The 13,775-nt window shown below is 39.5% G+C and overlaps 1 protein-coding gene across 4 annotated transcripts in view; it reads left to right on the top strand.

Moving 5' to 3' along the window:
• plxnd1 (plexin D1) overlaps positions 1 to 13,775 on the top strand; it is a 104,405-nt gene that overhangs the window by 49,828 nt on the left and 40,802 nt on the right. For all 4 annotated transcript variants that reach the window (XM_008414048.2, XM_017305700.1, XM_008414045.2 and 1 more), the window contains exons 14-18: positions 7,693 to 7,798; positions 10,553 to 10,692; positions 11,144 to 11,323; positions 11,413 to 11,497; positions 11,580 to 11,849. In XM_008414048.2, coding sequence (XP_008412270.1) covers positions 7,693 to 7,798; positions 10,553 to 10,692; positions 11,144 to 11,323; positions 11,413 to 11,497; positions 11,580 to 11,849 — 781 coding nt within the window. The remainder of the gene's footprint in view (positions 1 to 7,692; positions 7,799 to 10,552; positions 10,693 to 11,143; positions 11,324 to 11,412; positions 11,498 to 11,579; positions 11,850 to 13,775) is intronic.

Genomic DNA, 13,775 nt, shown 5'->3' with positions numbered 1-13,775 from the left:
CAACAAAAACGTCTTCTGACATAAGTCTAATATCATAACTATGATGTTAGAAATGTCCCTATTGAGATGATTTCTTTCCTCAATACGGACCCTAGTCAGATTGAGTAATACTGAGTTGAGTAATTGCATTTCTTATAGCACAGACATGCACACTATATGACATAAATAATACAAGGTCTTAACATTATTGCCATTATTACCATACGTTTAATATATCGATAGCTCTAGAGAAGTTTGCAGTACTCAGTCTTCCTTTTCTTAGTCTGTATCTGTAACATTTCACTGTGAGACCAAGTTAATCAATGTGCATGAAGTTTCCTAAGCTTACAATATATATTTTAGTTTAGTTTTTTTTTTTTTAGCATTTCTTAGATTCTTGTGTTGTTGGAATGGGTATAACCTTTCCCCCTGTCAGCCACGCAAACACTTAGATTACAGTCAGCTTCCCCATCAAAGATCATTCAGAAATGTCTCGATTGGAGCCCCGAACATGTTGCATCATGGCGTCCTTATATGGTATCTTGTGTGTGCATATGAACTGTCTCATTTTAAGTGCACAATCATTCTCGTGAAGTATATCCAAAGAAAGCTCATAGACTTGAGTAACTGGCACTTCGAGTTGTGGCTTTGCAGTCTGAATTACAGTTGAACCGTTTTGATTTATTATCCAAAACAATCATAGGTATAATAAACTGATGCACAAGCGTTGCCAAGAGTAGGTACAGGCAGAACCAGGTGTTTTTCATTTTACTGCCTCCTGAAATGTCTTCTCAGAGTTTCATACTGGCTTTTTACTCATTGAATGATTCATCAGCATGTCCAGTCATGCTTTGGGGATCAAGTTTCGACAGTGTTGTGACTAAATATGCTTTGTTATCTCTTCATCGGGGTGGAAATTGTTGATTTCACTTTGTACATTAGCTTTTGCCCATATACTGAAAGCAACCGCCAAATGCAATCAAGCTTTTCAAACTCTATTAGTGCTCTATTTGTGTGCTGCACAATTTTCTTAAACATTTGGTCTCCCTGTTGCAACTAAATAGAAAAGCCCTGGCTTGCACCGAGAGAGACAGTTAGCTCAGTCTTGCCCAAGGACTGTAAGCATAGCAACTCTAACGACAAAGAGATGCTTCAATGACATGAAATTTTCCACAGATGTCTCTAGCCATTTTGAAGGAAAATTGAGTGGAAGGAAAAATAAGCAAGACATGCTAAAACAACTCCTAAACCTGAGATAACATCAGAAATGTCTTACTTAAGGAGAAAAAGAACAAGTGGTTCAAAGTCCTCTTTTCAGATAAAGGAAGTTTTGCACTTCATGAGGAAAACATGGTACTGCAGTCTGGAGGAAGAGTGGAGAGCCTCACAATCCATCCTGCTTAAGGTCCTGAGTGAAGTTTCCAAAGTGTGAGATTAAATGAGGTTCAGATATTACACTGCTTCACTGTTTTTCACTGAAGTTCACATTCAGCACAGCCATTTCAGATCGCTTTGACCTCTCCTGACAAACTTTATGGAGATTTTCCAGCAGGACTTCCCATTTAAAACTGCCAGAATTACCAATCCCTCCTTTAATGACCATACTTGAACGGCCAGCAAACTCACCTGACAACAAGTTCTTCACTTTTTGATCGTACTGATACGTTCCTAAAGTATACTGTATGTGTTTTTGTAAAGTAATAGATATGTTAGGTGTTATCAGCAACAAAGCCAAATAGAGACAATTTTATTTGTAAAGTTATTAGACCTTCCAATCAGACATGCAGTTCTTGGCCCTAAATCCTCTGCCCTCCATTAAAATAACAATAGATATATCTAAAATGAATATTTTTTCTTTTCTTTTGACGTGAAGAAAAATTGTCAGTGGTTATTTTCAGTTAGTGACTCATAAGCTTTTATTGAAAGAATTGAAAAAAAGGAGGGAAAACACATGCAAATAGCTTAGCTTGCTATCTCCTCACATAATATCTGCGTTGTTCTGGTCTCAAAAGAAGAGTCTCAGCCATCTATTGGTGTTTTAGTTTTTATGTATTCACAAGGCTAATTTTCACAAATATTATTATGCAGCACATCTCTCAATTTAAATGACTCCGCCGCTATCCCCTCGTGGCTCGGGGACCATCGCACTGTCACCATGGAGACAGCAGGACCCTGCTTTGACACTGGCGAAAAAGAGCTCAGTAACTCCAAAATTACATCCAAAACTTCTATTCAGTATCTGTAATGTTCCTTGAATAGAAGTGTTTATCTGGTCGTGCTCCAGTGAAGCCAATCATTGTTTTAAAACCAGTTCCAGGGTGACCTGCAGGTCTCACCTGTCACTCCAAAAGCCTGACACATCCGCACCCCTCCTCTTCCCTAAACAGTCAAAAAAGAAAAAAAGAATTCACGTTTCACTCCGGGGATGATCAAATCTCCCGTCTTCATTTCTCATTGGTTCCCGAGCCTGGCTGCTGTGGCAGAGGAGCAACATTCTGTCTGCTTTAAGACGCACTGACAAATCACAACATGTTAGTGCATCTGACACCGTCAGCACTTTTGACTTACACACACATGCATGAGCACACCTTGTTGTTGCTACATCCAGTGGCTGATCAACTTTGATCTTATCTTATCACTTAAACTGGAATATTTTAATCTCGGCTTCTACATCTAACAGCTGGTAATTTAAGCATAAAATGAAAGAGTTGAAACCAGATGTTATATGAGATTAAATCTGACTTATGTGTTTTTGCTCAGTTAGGATTAGCAAAATTATTTCTGTTTGCTAGAACAATTAGAGAGATATTAAATTGTTGACTCAATTCAAATTGAGATTCAAAATATAGATTAAGATTGTAACCTTAAACAATTTTGCGAACCAGATGATGATGATTTCATGGCTATTTAAGTTTCTGATTAGTTAATTTCACAACACTCAAGTTGAAGCTTAAACACATCGTTTCCTAGTGTGACATCATGGGAAAAATCACACGCAAGATGTCTTGTGGGAGAGAATTGGCCCTCCAGAAGTCTAATCCATCAATACCCAAATGCCTGAAGGTGCCACATTCATCCGTTTAAACAGTTATATACAAGTATAAACATCTTGGGAATGTCCAACTGTGATGAAAAGATGAATGTGTCTTACAGCAAAATGTGTGAATCAACTTGAGTACCAAAGCAAGACTTTATAAATATGGTAACGGTGTGTGATTTCTCACAGTGAAGCCACTCCTATACTAATGAAAGGCCACTAAAAAGCGACATAAAACGCTGGATTGCAGTTTTCAAATTTTCACAAAGACATTAGTTTTTAGGAGATGTGTCCAGTAGTCTAATAAAACTTATATTGAAATGTTTCTTTTTCCATAATAACCATCATTACATTAGAGGAAATGGAGACACTTACAAGCCTGAGAACATCATCCTCAGTGTGAATTGCAGTTTTGGCCGCATCATGTTGTACGGGTGCTCTGCTGTGGGAGGGACTGGTGAACTTCATAACATAGATAGCATCACGAGGAAAGGACATTAAGTTGAAAAATTGAAGCAACATCTCAAGATAGAAGCTCGACAGTTAAAGCTTTTGCACAAATGACTCTGTCAAATCGAGAGTGGCCCTAAGCATAAAACCATATTAGTTACAAAATGACTAAATGACAAAACTGTTGGTCTTTTGGACAGGGTGTCCGTCCCACAAACTCTGTCTTGCAAGAAAGTTACAAGGCAACCTGAATGGGCTAAAATTACAGCAAAAAACAGGGAATGTTTAGTCTGATTTGATATCGGTGAGAAAAAGGTAAAAGGTGTATTTTTTATATAGTGTACGTGAATAAATATGATTTCAACTACGTCTAAATCTTACTAATAACCCTCCTTGCAACCCTATAAGCAAGATTACGGGTGTATGGAAAATGTACGGATTCTGCTGGTGCCTCTCTCCTGAAAGTTTTAAACAGTTTTCTTTTTAATTACCCTCATTTGTGAGCTTTCAAGTTCAAAATGGCTCTCGCAGACTCCCACACTCATCAGCATACAAGCGCAGCACCTACGCATGTGACCCCATTTACCAAAGCTGCTGAGACAGGTGCCCGAATTGTGTGCTGGAAAAGGCCAAAGTTCACATCTGTGTGCTGAAAAGAAAAGTGTGCAGCTCTGGAGGAACTCCTCTCCTCTCACTCTGTGTTGACATGTTAATTAATGGCAATGTCAGCCTGGGCGCAGCTCATTTACTTGAAGTGCATCTCTTGATATCTGTCGCAAATTCTTCACACCGCCCTTCCTATCAATTTCATTAGAGCACTAAGTGGCCCTCGCCCTGTCCGTTTGGCAAGACTCCGACAACACTCGCGTCAGACACACACATGCACACGCACACAGCTGATTGTTGATGAGCCTCATCAGCCGCTCAGGGGAAATGATAGGAGACACTTCAGTACTTGCCCAAATATTGCCCTTTGACAGCCATAATACCTCTGCAGTGTGGCGGCATCGAAATGTGGAGCGGGGGTCAGTCTGGCTCTGTTTGCTCCTGCTGGGAGACAGCATGTCCTTTTGACTGGGACAGCTCTGTATCAGCATGCAATCACAGAGAAATACACCCACCAAGACTCTGAATTTGTTATTGTTTGTGTGTGTTTGGGATGCAATCTTTTAGAAAACCTCAGAAAGATAAACCTGCCTTGTAAACGTTTCTGTGTTTTATGTTACAGCTGCAGAACATGATGTGTTTTATTTAAGAAAATACTACATGTACTGTAAAGTGGAAGGGAAATTATGCATGGCTTGGGCATTGTTTGCAAATGCAAATCTGACGAATGTGGTATGCGTGTAATTCAGCAAACTTGGAAATCCCAAATAAAATCCACCATCTTACATACAACTGTTCACTCTATCATGCCGAAACGGAAAGAAGAAGGTACAACCACAAACCTGCCGAGACAGCTGAACTTACAGGTCTGGTGAAGAAAGCATTAGAAGCAGCTCTTCCAATTCTGGTGGTTCTGCAGAGAGCCAAGGCTCAGGTGACAGGATTTATCGACAAGACGGCTGATAATGGCGCACTCATCAAATTTAGGCTTTATGAAGGATTGTATACAAGAAAGCCATTACTGAAAGGAAGCCAGAACTCCTGTTTGAGGTTTGCCTCACGCCTTGGGAGACATAGGAAACATGTGGAAGAAGGTAATCTGCTCAGATTGGAAAATACTGCATTGTATAGCCTACATGCAAAATGTTATGTGTGGTGGAACACCAACCATAGAAGCTGCTCCAAACTAATGTGGAGAGACATGTAGGTAAATGCAGGGCCATTGTAAAATATGATCTCTCAGATTCTGCAAAAGCCTCGATAGATGTTCACCTTGCAGGAGGAAAACAACCTCAAACACAGCCTGAACTACAATTGAACAGGTTAAATCGGAACATATTGCATTAGATTGGTCCTCTCTACGCACACACCTGAATCGAATTGGCTTAAATTGATGGCTTAGCAAACAGCAGTTTAAATGTTCAAAGTTCCTGGACTAGTTAGAACACCATGGATCACTTTCCTTCTGTGTACTCCTCCGTGCTGATCTGTCACACAAAATACAACAAAGTCTGTGGTTTTGCTTCATAAGATATGAAATAGTTCAACACTTTAAACGCTTGAGCAAGGGACTGTTAGACTGTGGTTGTGTTACAGCACAGGATCTACATGCGGGAAATTGCTCAGTCTTGTGTAATTTTGGGTTTTAGTTACAACAAAAGCAACAGTAGCGGCCTCAAACTAAACAGAAACCCATCATATTCTTTTCAGCAGTTCACTTTAGTGGTGGTCATTTCATTCTCCCTTGAGAAAGTGAAAATCGTCGGTTTCATGTGCCTGGTATTTTGGCTGGTCATTTGATCTCCAGCATTGTAGAATGGAGAGCAGAAACATCTCATGTTTTATGACATTGCAGAATACAAACATCAAATAAATCAGGGTATTTGATGCACTTTGGTATGGAGCGATACTGTCAATACCTTGGTGAACGTCTCACCCGGGTCGGGTTAAGATGCAGCTGGGTGCCTCCACTGCGGCAATCACCTGCTGAAAAAGCTTTGCTTACACTCTTTAAATAATAATTATTTTTACCAGTTTCTTTTATGCACCACATAGTCTTCTGCATTAGTTTTCAGCAGCAGATGTTTAATAATACGACGTACTGTTTTGATAACCCTTGAGTCTGCAAAAACTGTGCATGCTCAGGCTGATTCAGGCTTCCACGTCTCTTATTTCCCCTAGGCTTGAACCTGAGATTACTCATGTTTCATTATATTTGTCCCTTTCCATTCTTCTCCAAATTAGAGCCTGTGAAATGATGCATTTTTCTCAAAGAGCGCCCTCGTGCCAGGTGATGGCAGGAGTTTAATTTGAGGGTAATGACATTCTTTACCTGATGCTCTTGTTATTAATGAGCAGGCCTCAGCAGGGTCTGCAGCTACTGCCGGTTATTTTAGAGTATTTTCAACAGCTACTCAGGCACAGGAGCAAAATTCACACTTTAAAATGGGCTCATTAGACGCTGCAGTCGCTCGGTCTTAGATACAGTCAACACAAAGCACGTTTCAGTTTGAATTGCATATTTAAAAACACACGCGAGTGCAAATTTCTTTCTAGTTTTAGCCACAACTGCTTGAATGAATCTCTGCCTAATCTTATTGTACATCCAAACCAGGTTTGTCTATTTGAAACGCGGCTCCTCCGCTTACATGCAGTGTCTTGCAAAAGTATTCATAGCTCAGTTTTAACTGCACTTTATCTGGTAGGTAGTCATACACAAACACATAATTAATTGTGCAATGGAAGGAAAATGCCACATGGTTTTCAAAATTTTCACATATCTAAAAAGACATTTGTATTGAGCTGCTTTTACTCGGGTATCTATAAAAATACCCGATCTGCTTCATTTTACTCTAATCTCCTTACAATCATATTTTTACCTCATTCTTCTGTGCAAACTCAATCAGATCAGGCTTCTTACAATTATACACTAGTTTTAGGGGGTCTATGTAAAATCCCACTTTGTCGTTATGAGGTGACAAAATGTAACAAAAAGTCCTGAAGGTGTGAATACTTCTGCAAATTCCCAGTGATGTCTGCCAGTGTTCAGATCACTGGCTGAGAGTTTCTAACCTCTGCAGCAGCAGGTACCAGACTGAATAAACCAACAAGCTGTCAACCTGGAGGGGATCATTGGAGGGAATAAAGGTTATATCCCGCCCCTGGTACATTTATCCCTCCGAGGTCCCAGAGCAGAGGGTCCCCGTGCCTCCATTCTCCACTGTGTCATTAATACGAGTCGTCCCTGCAGAGCGTGCAGTGGTGGCAGAGGGTTTAATCACAGCCAGGAGGCTGGAGAACAAGCCTCGGCAGCCCCCTAATCTCCTTTGTGGTTAGACGCATTTGGTCAGGGGGGGCTTTGAACTTTACATCTGCTCATATCTGATACCTTCGAGGCGTTATTGGATTCCATATGTAAATGCAACAGGGACTGATGAATTAGCTCATAAGAACCATTCTCCGAGATATATTATGTCTTTGTTTAGCCGTCACAATCAGATTTCCCTCGCACACAATTTGGCTTGATTAAAGTCCTTATTAAATCAAAATTGGATGCTGTATTGTATTATCCAGATTGTGTTTTTATTAACTGATCTCTCGCTGTGATGCTCCGTCCTCAGGTTCGTGTGTCGTACCGGGAGGTCCCTACATGACAGGACAGATTCTGTCCGCGTGGACGTGGATCAGAGCGGGACGGGGACGTCAAAGGAAAGCTTCGCCTACTTGGTGAGCGTTCTCCAGCATCCGGCTCTCCTGCTGGGCTTTTGCTCTCCCTTCTGTCTGGGTCTTCCTCCGCATTCTTCCTGCATGCTCTTTTGCTTCGCTCCCCACTGGGAAGGCCTTCCCAAGAGTGTCAGCTGAGTGTTAACAGATGTGTTTTATGGTTCAGAGGAATGTTGGTGTGTGGGAATCTTCAAACGTCCATCTGAGCTGAAGCTAAAAGTAATTGTCATGTAGCTTTTTTTTTTTTTTTCTGCCAACAAAAACAAATATTGAGACTCCTGGAATGCCCCTTTTACTCTCAATTTATCAGTGGCTGAGGTAAACCGGGCCACTGCTGTGGAAATTAACCTCAGCCCACACAACCTCTCATTGGAATAAGGACATTCAGCCTGTGGAAATACCCGTGTAAGCTCTTTGTTTCTCTCTGTGTTCATAGACAAAGACTGTTTCATAATTCACAGCGTCGTTTCAGCGGCTTCTAAGGGCAGCTCTGTCCATGAGTCATACTGCAGAGAAATAACCCCAATCTGAAAACCCATCATGATACATAAAGATGAAAACACTCTGAAACAGCGAGTTTAAAGGAGGGGACTACTGTGGGAACTCCTGTTTGGTATTTATTTATTTATTTATTTTTATCTCTAAGAAGCTCAACGAGAGCCAGGCTGAAGGGGAAGATGTAGGGGGGGAAAGAAAAGGGGAAAAGCTGTTTTGGAGACAGGATGTGTGTCTTTGCTGCATCTCCTTCCTCAAAATTTTAAACGGAAACATCTGCCTCCTTCCACCCACATTGACACAGCGAAGCACAATAGGTCTGCCCCATCCCTGCTCGCTGAGGAAGTGAATCCTGTCAGCAAGGATAAGAGGCATCCCTGGAGGCGAGGTTCATGGAGGGGATAGAAAGTTTAGAAAAAGCAGGAATGCTGATTCTGGTAGCTGCAGGATTCTATGAGGATAATTTGCCCTAGGACTCTCTCTATTTATATATATACATACATATGAGCAAGTTTCAACGTATGTAGAGCTTTTGCCATTTCCTTACAATATTTCATTAATATTTTTTTCTTAGCCACAGTGCCATGCCAAGCACTCCTTTTCTTCTATTTTATTAGGGTTCTATGTGTTACACCAACACATTATTATGAAGTGGATGAAAGAGACTACATGTTTTCACATTTTATTTTACCAATATAAATCTGACTAGTGCATGTGCATTTACTCCCTGACTCGATGCTTTGTAGCTGCATGTGTTTTAATGCATCTCTTTACTAATTTTGTACATTTAGAAACTAAAATTTGTGCCCACATTCAAAGAGTTTTGTGGCTAGCTTCCCCATCCCTAAGCTGAAACATTCCCACAGCATGATGCAGCCATTGCCATGTTTCTCTCTCTATAAACTGCCGGTGTTCTAACAAGGGCATCCTCCTTCTCATTCATCCAGGCCATATTTGCAGTTTTGTAGTCGACAGATTCTGCTGTACTGGCTGTTAATCTCTAGAGTTGTTATAGGCTTTTTGGCTGCTTCTCTGGCTAAAGCTAACCTCATTTGACCTGGTGGTGCTAGATTGAACAGTGGTCCGTGAGACGATCACAGCTTAACTCTGGTTTATACATCTCCCCAACTTTATCCCACTTAAATTTTTAGGATTAATTGCAGGGTCTGTATTTAATTGGTCACAATTAATTGCAACATTTTTATTCCAAAAACCCTTCCCACATATTAGACCAATTTGTTTCTGCTAAATTAATTAATAAATAGGCATCTTATTGTTTTTAATCATCAGGTTTTTAATCAGGTTATTCAGCCATCAGATTGGTCCAAAGTGCTTTTATACGAAGTTTTCAAGTGTTTTGGGAATCCTCAGTGAGGCAAGAAAAGCGGCTTTGATGGCCACCAGTGTTTGAATGTTGTTGTGCGTCAGATTTATGGCCGTACCAGAAACCCAATAATAAGGTTCCGGTTTAGGATTTTTGTATGTAAATAATGAAAAATGTATTAACATTAACATTTTTAACACATTAAATTCCATGTAACTATTTAATTGAAATTAACGTGTTAAAGTCCAGCCACTGATGAGAGACATTATACATTGGTGTTCTCTTATTATTAACCGGGTGACTTCTGAAGACAGTTGATTGTGGCAGATTATTTTTGATGATGATCTTAAATGATCATACATTTATTTATTTCACGCTGACATTTCACCAACAAAACATAATAAAAGTAAGACTTTCATATTTTCTTGATGTAAATATAATATCCTATTACCAGATGTACATTCAAATAAATTTAGTAAATATAAATGCACAAAACAATAAAAAAAAATTTTTTATAAAATGTTCTAAAATATTATAATTTTCTCTTAGCAATTATGCACCGCTTTGTGTCTGTTACATAAAATTCCTATTAAGTACACAGCAGTTTGGAGTGTGAATACTTTTGCAGGGCAATGTGCAGCACGGAATGACTGTCCTACCATTGCCTGGCCCCAAAGGGCTAATGGTTTCAGCTGCATAGTAATGATGTGCTGCAACATGGACTATCTTCACAGATTTCTTAATTGTTATAGCCAGCAGCTGTCTCAGTCAATTTGCAAAAACTGGACTTGTGAACCTCAGAGAAAGAGAAGTGTTTTAATTTGTTTCAAGGAAAAGCATTATGTAGGAGAAATGTCTAAATGGGAAAAGCTGTCAAGTGTTCTGTTATCAATCTGATGTCTTTCTTGTCATTTGCTGAATCATTGTTCTGAATGCAGGAGCCCAACGTGGAGTCCATATATCCAGAGAAAGGTTCTCGTGCTGGAGGAACCCGGGTGACAATCCGTGGAGAACATTTGGACATCGGCTCACAGGTTAGAGTAAAGGTCAACAGAACACAGGAGTGCACCATCACAGTGTGAGTACAACATTTTTTTTTTTTTTTACATTTTCATTCTCAGATTGTTTGTATATTTTAGAGATGTGACCCTGTTTTGCAAGTCTGCATGAATCCTTTACAATTACAAATCATTTGCATGGTTTCTTTTGCTTCCCACGTATTAATAGCTTTCCTTTTTAAACAGCGGATATTAAACGCATGAAGTGACAATTAAATATTCAGAGTGCATTGCTTTGCAAGTTCTGCATAACTTCTCACAAGATTAAATTCAGCACTTCTAGTTGTTGCCATAGCGCATACCAAAATAGCTCCACCGCTCCTGTGAAAGTCTGCCAAGCAGCAAAAAAAAAAAAAAGTAACTCCAGCTGTAATCGGAAACAGTTTTTAGGATTGAACCTTTTTCTACACATCACAAGTTGTGGGTAACAGTGTTTACATCTATTCATTTTATTTTATTTTTTCCCCCCAGAAAAACGGATCAAACGATTAAATGCATCATGCCTCCAGCGTTGGAGGCAGACGCTGAGCTGGTGACAGTGTGTGTGGAGTTTGAGGACCATCCTTGTGAGGAAGCAAACCTCAGCACCATGTACACCTATGAGCAAAACCCAACTATCAGCTTCATCCACCCAACGAAGAGCTTCCTCAGGTGAGTAAACTCCCAGACGCACCGTAAGTGAATTCTAGGAAAATGTTTAGTGGCTGCGATGTAACAATCATCGTGTGTTTGTGTCACAGTGGTGGCAGGACCATCACGGTTAAAGGTCACGGTTTTGATCTGGTTCAGAGTGTCACCATGAATGTCCTGGAAATTGGGCAAACAGTAAGCAATTTTTCAGCCATGCTACTTTGAGTATAATTTATTATTTCATGAATGGTTTTAGCATTTTTTTTTTTTTTTGCAGAACTGCAGCGTTCTCTCCTCCTCAACAATCACCTGTCTATCTCCGGAGTCCAGCCAGTCCCAGGAAACCTCGGTGCAGTTCGTCCTGAATGGGATCCCATACACCGGAGACAGCCCTTCGTCCGCCGATGACAGGCCTGAGGAAGAGGACGGGGAGCCTCATAAAGAGCACTTCCAGCTGGGATACGTGGAGGACCCTCAGTTCTTCACCACCAACAAGGACAAGCAGATCAAACACCATTCAGGGGAGCCACTGACTCTCATCATCAATGTGAGTAACGAAGCTGAGACAGGATGTGCATCCCTGCTGTGTTCAGGCGTGATTTATTTAATATTAACCGGCTTTTATCACAATTATATTTCCTTCTTGTTTCCATCGTTTGTAGTAATTCATCACTGATTTGATGTATTTTAAGCAACTTTTAAATCAGATTTATGGGAATTAATCAGGAAATATGCAAATAAACTGACAATTTAAAGTTTATTTAACCTCTGAACACTTTGTACACTCATAGTAAGAGAACTGTGGTGGTTTGGTTTCAGATAATCAAATTGAACATGAGGGAATGCTGCTTCAGATACATTTGACAGAAGAAGCTGATGCAGCCGAATGGCAACACATCTTGAAATGGGAAATGGAGATATATTTGAGTTTATTTCAGGTCTTTACACATCAGTGAGTGACATTATGTTTACATTGGTTTAATTTGTGTTGTTTTTAGCTACTAAGTAGATGAAAAGAGAATTACTAGTAGGCCTATCGAGCATGAAACTCAAAGAAAATCCGAGAAGTTTATGCAAACAACTAAAATGACTATAAGTGGATGTATGCGTAGTTATGCACAATTTTTTTTATTTCATTTATTTTTTGGAATATTTCTTACTTAAACAAAACTGAGATTGCAGTTGGTTCAGAGACACTGAGAACTGTGGGAGCTTTCACATCATAATCATGTCTGCTGCCTGCTTCAGGAACATGGTTACTTGTATATTTTCATAACTGTGTTTAATTTTACTGTTAGATGAGTGACTAAACCCTGAAGTGTATGAGTGGCGCTCATTCTGCGACATTGTTTTGTGGCATGCGGGAGCTTGAAGCCACTTCCTGTCTGCCCCCCTCTCCTGCTCAGTGAACCAGACCCCTTATCACACCATGGGAAGTTGGTTTGGGGCTCACCAAAGAAAATATGTGCCGTTAATGGATTGAAAAGGATTTGAAAAAAATCCACTCAATAAATCTTTAATGTGGACAGAATTTATTATTGTCTGATGTCCTGAACAGTAGTTTTTAGTCCCAGTTACTATAGCTACAGCTAAACCCAAAATTATTCATAACCTATCAGGTTTAGATTTTAAGTCAGTTTTCATCCAACCAAGAAGTAAGTTTGTGACAGGAAATAAAACGTTGTCATTTGAAAGATAACAGAACAATGTACAAGCAGTTGATTTTTTTTGGAAATAACAATATGATAATATTGTTATTTCATATAAAAAAAATTTTGACATATGTCAAAAATGTTTATGGTCTTCTAATCAATGAAATATTTAAAAAAAATGTACATGACATTGGTGAGGTTTACTTGTGAAGCTCTTTCCATCTTCTTATCTTACCTTATTTTTTAATCGTTAATAATAAAAATGAATTTATCACAATATATTTAACAAGCTACTTTTCTGCCAGTCAGTGTAGCACGGATACTCAAAAGCAACCTAAACCTTTGAAAAGGTATATTATGCAGGTGAGGTTTTGTAGTGGGATTATAAACATTATCATCTAAAGTCGGTGCTGGCTGTGAACCTACTATTTTTTTACGATTGTAGATGGATTATTTGCATTCAATTGTTTTCCTTATTTACATCTTTTTTTGCTAATTCAGAAATAAAAACAACAACATACAAGTTTTATTGACATCCAGTTGTCACATCCTCAACTCTATTACTCTGTTCTTAAGTTTTATTTATCGTTCTGTCTGCAGAAGAGTTATGACAAGTAGTTACTTTATGGATGATATGTTCTCTTGTGTTTCTCATTAAGAAGAGATGGATAAAGGAAGCAGGCATAGGCTGTGTAATGTAACATCTGTAGCCAAGCAAGTAGGCTACGATTACTAAATGTCATGTTGGCTTTAAGGTTGCGAACCCACATGCAAGAACACAATCAGACAGAGCGAGTCAGAAACAATGATGTTTATTGAAG

Source organism: Poecilia reticulata, linkage group LG7, assembly GCF_000633615.1.
Source record: "Poecilia reticulata strain Guanapo linkage group LG7, Guppy_female_1.0+MT, whole genome shotgun sequence".
In the NCBI taxonomy this organism is placed as follows: Eukaryota; Metazoa; Chordata; class Actinopteri; order Cyprinodontiformes; family Poeciliidae; genus Poecilia; species Poecilia reticulata.
This window is presented reverse-complemented; position numbering and strand designations above follow the sequence as displayed.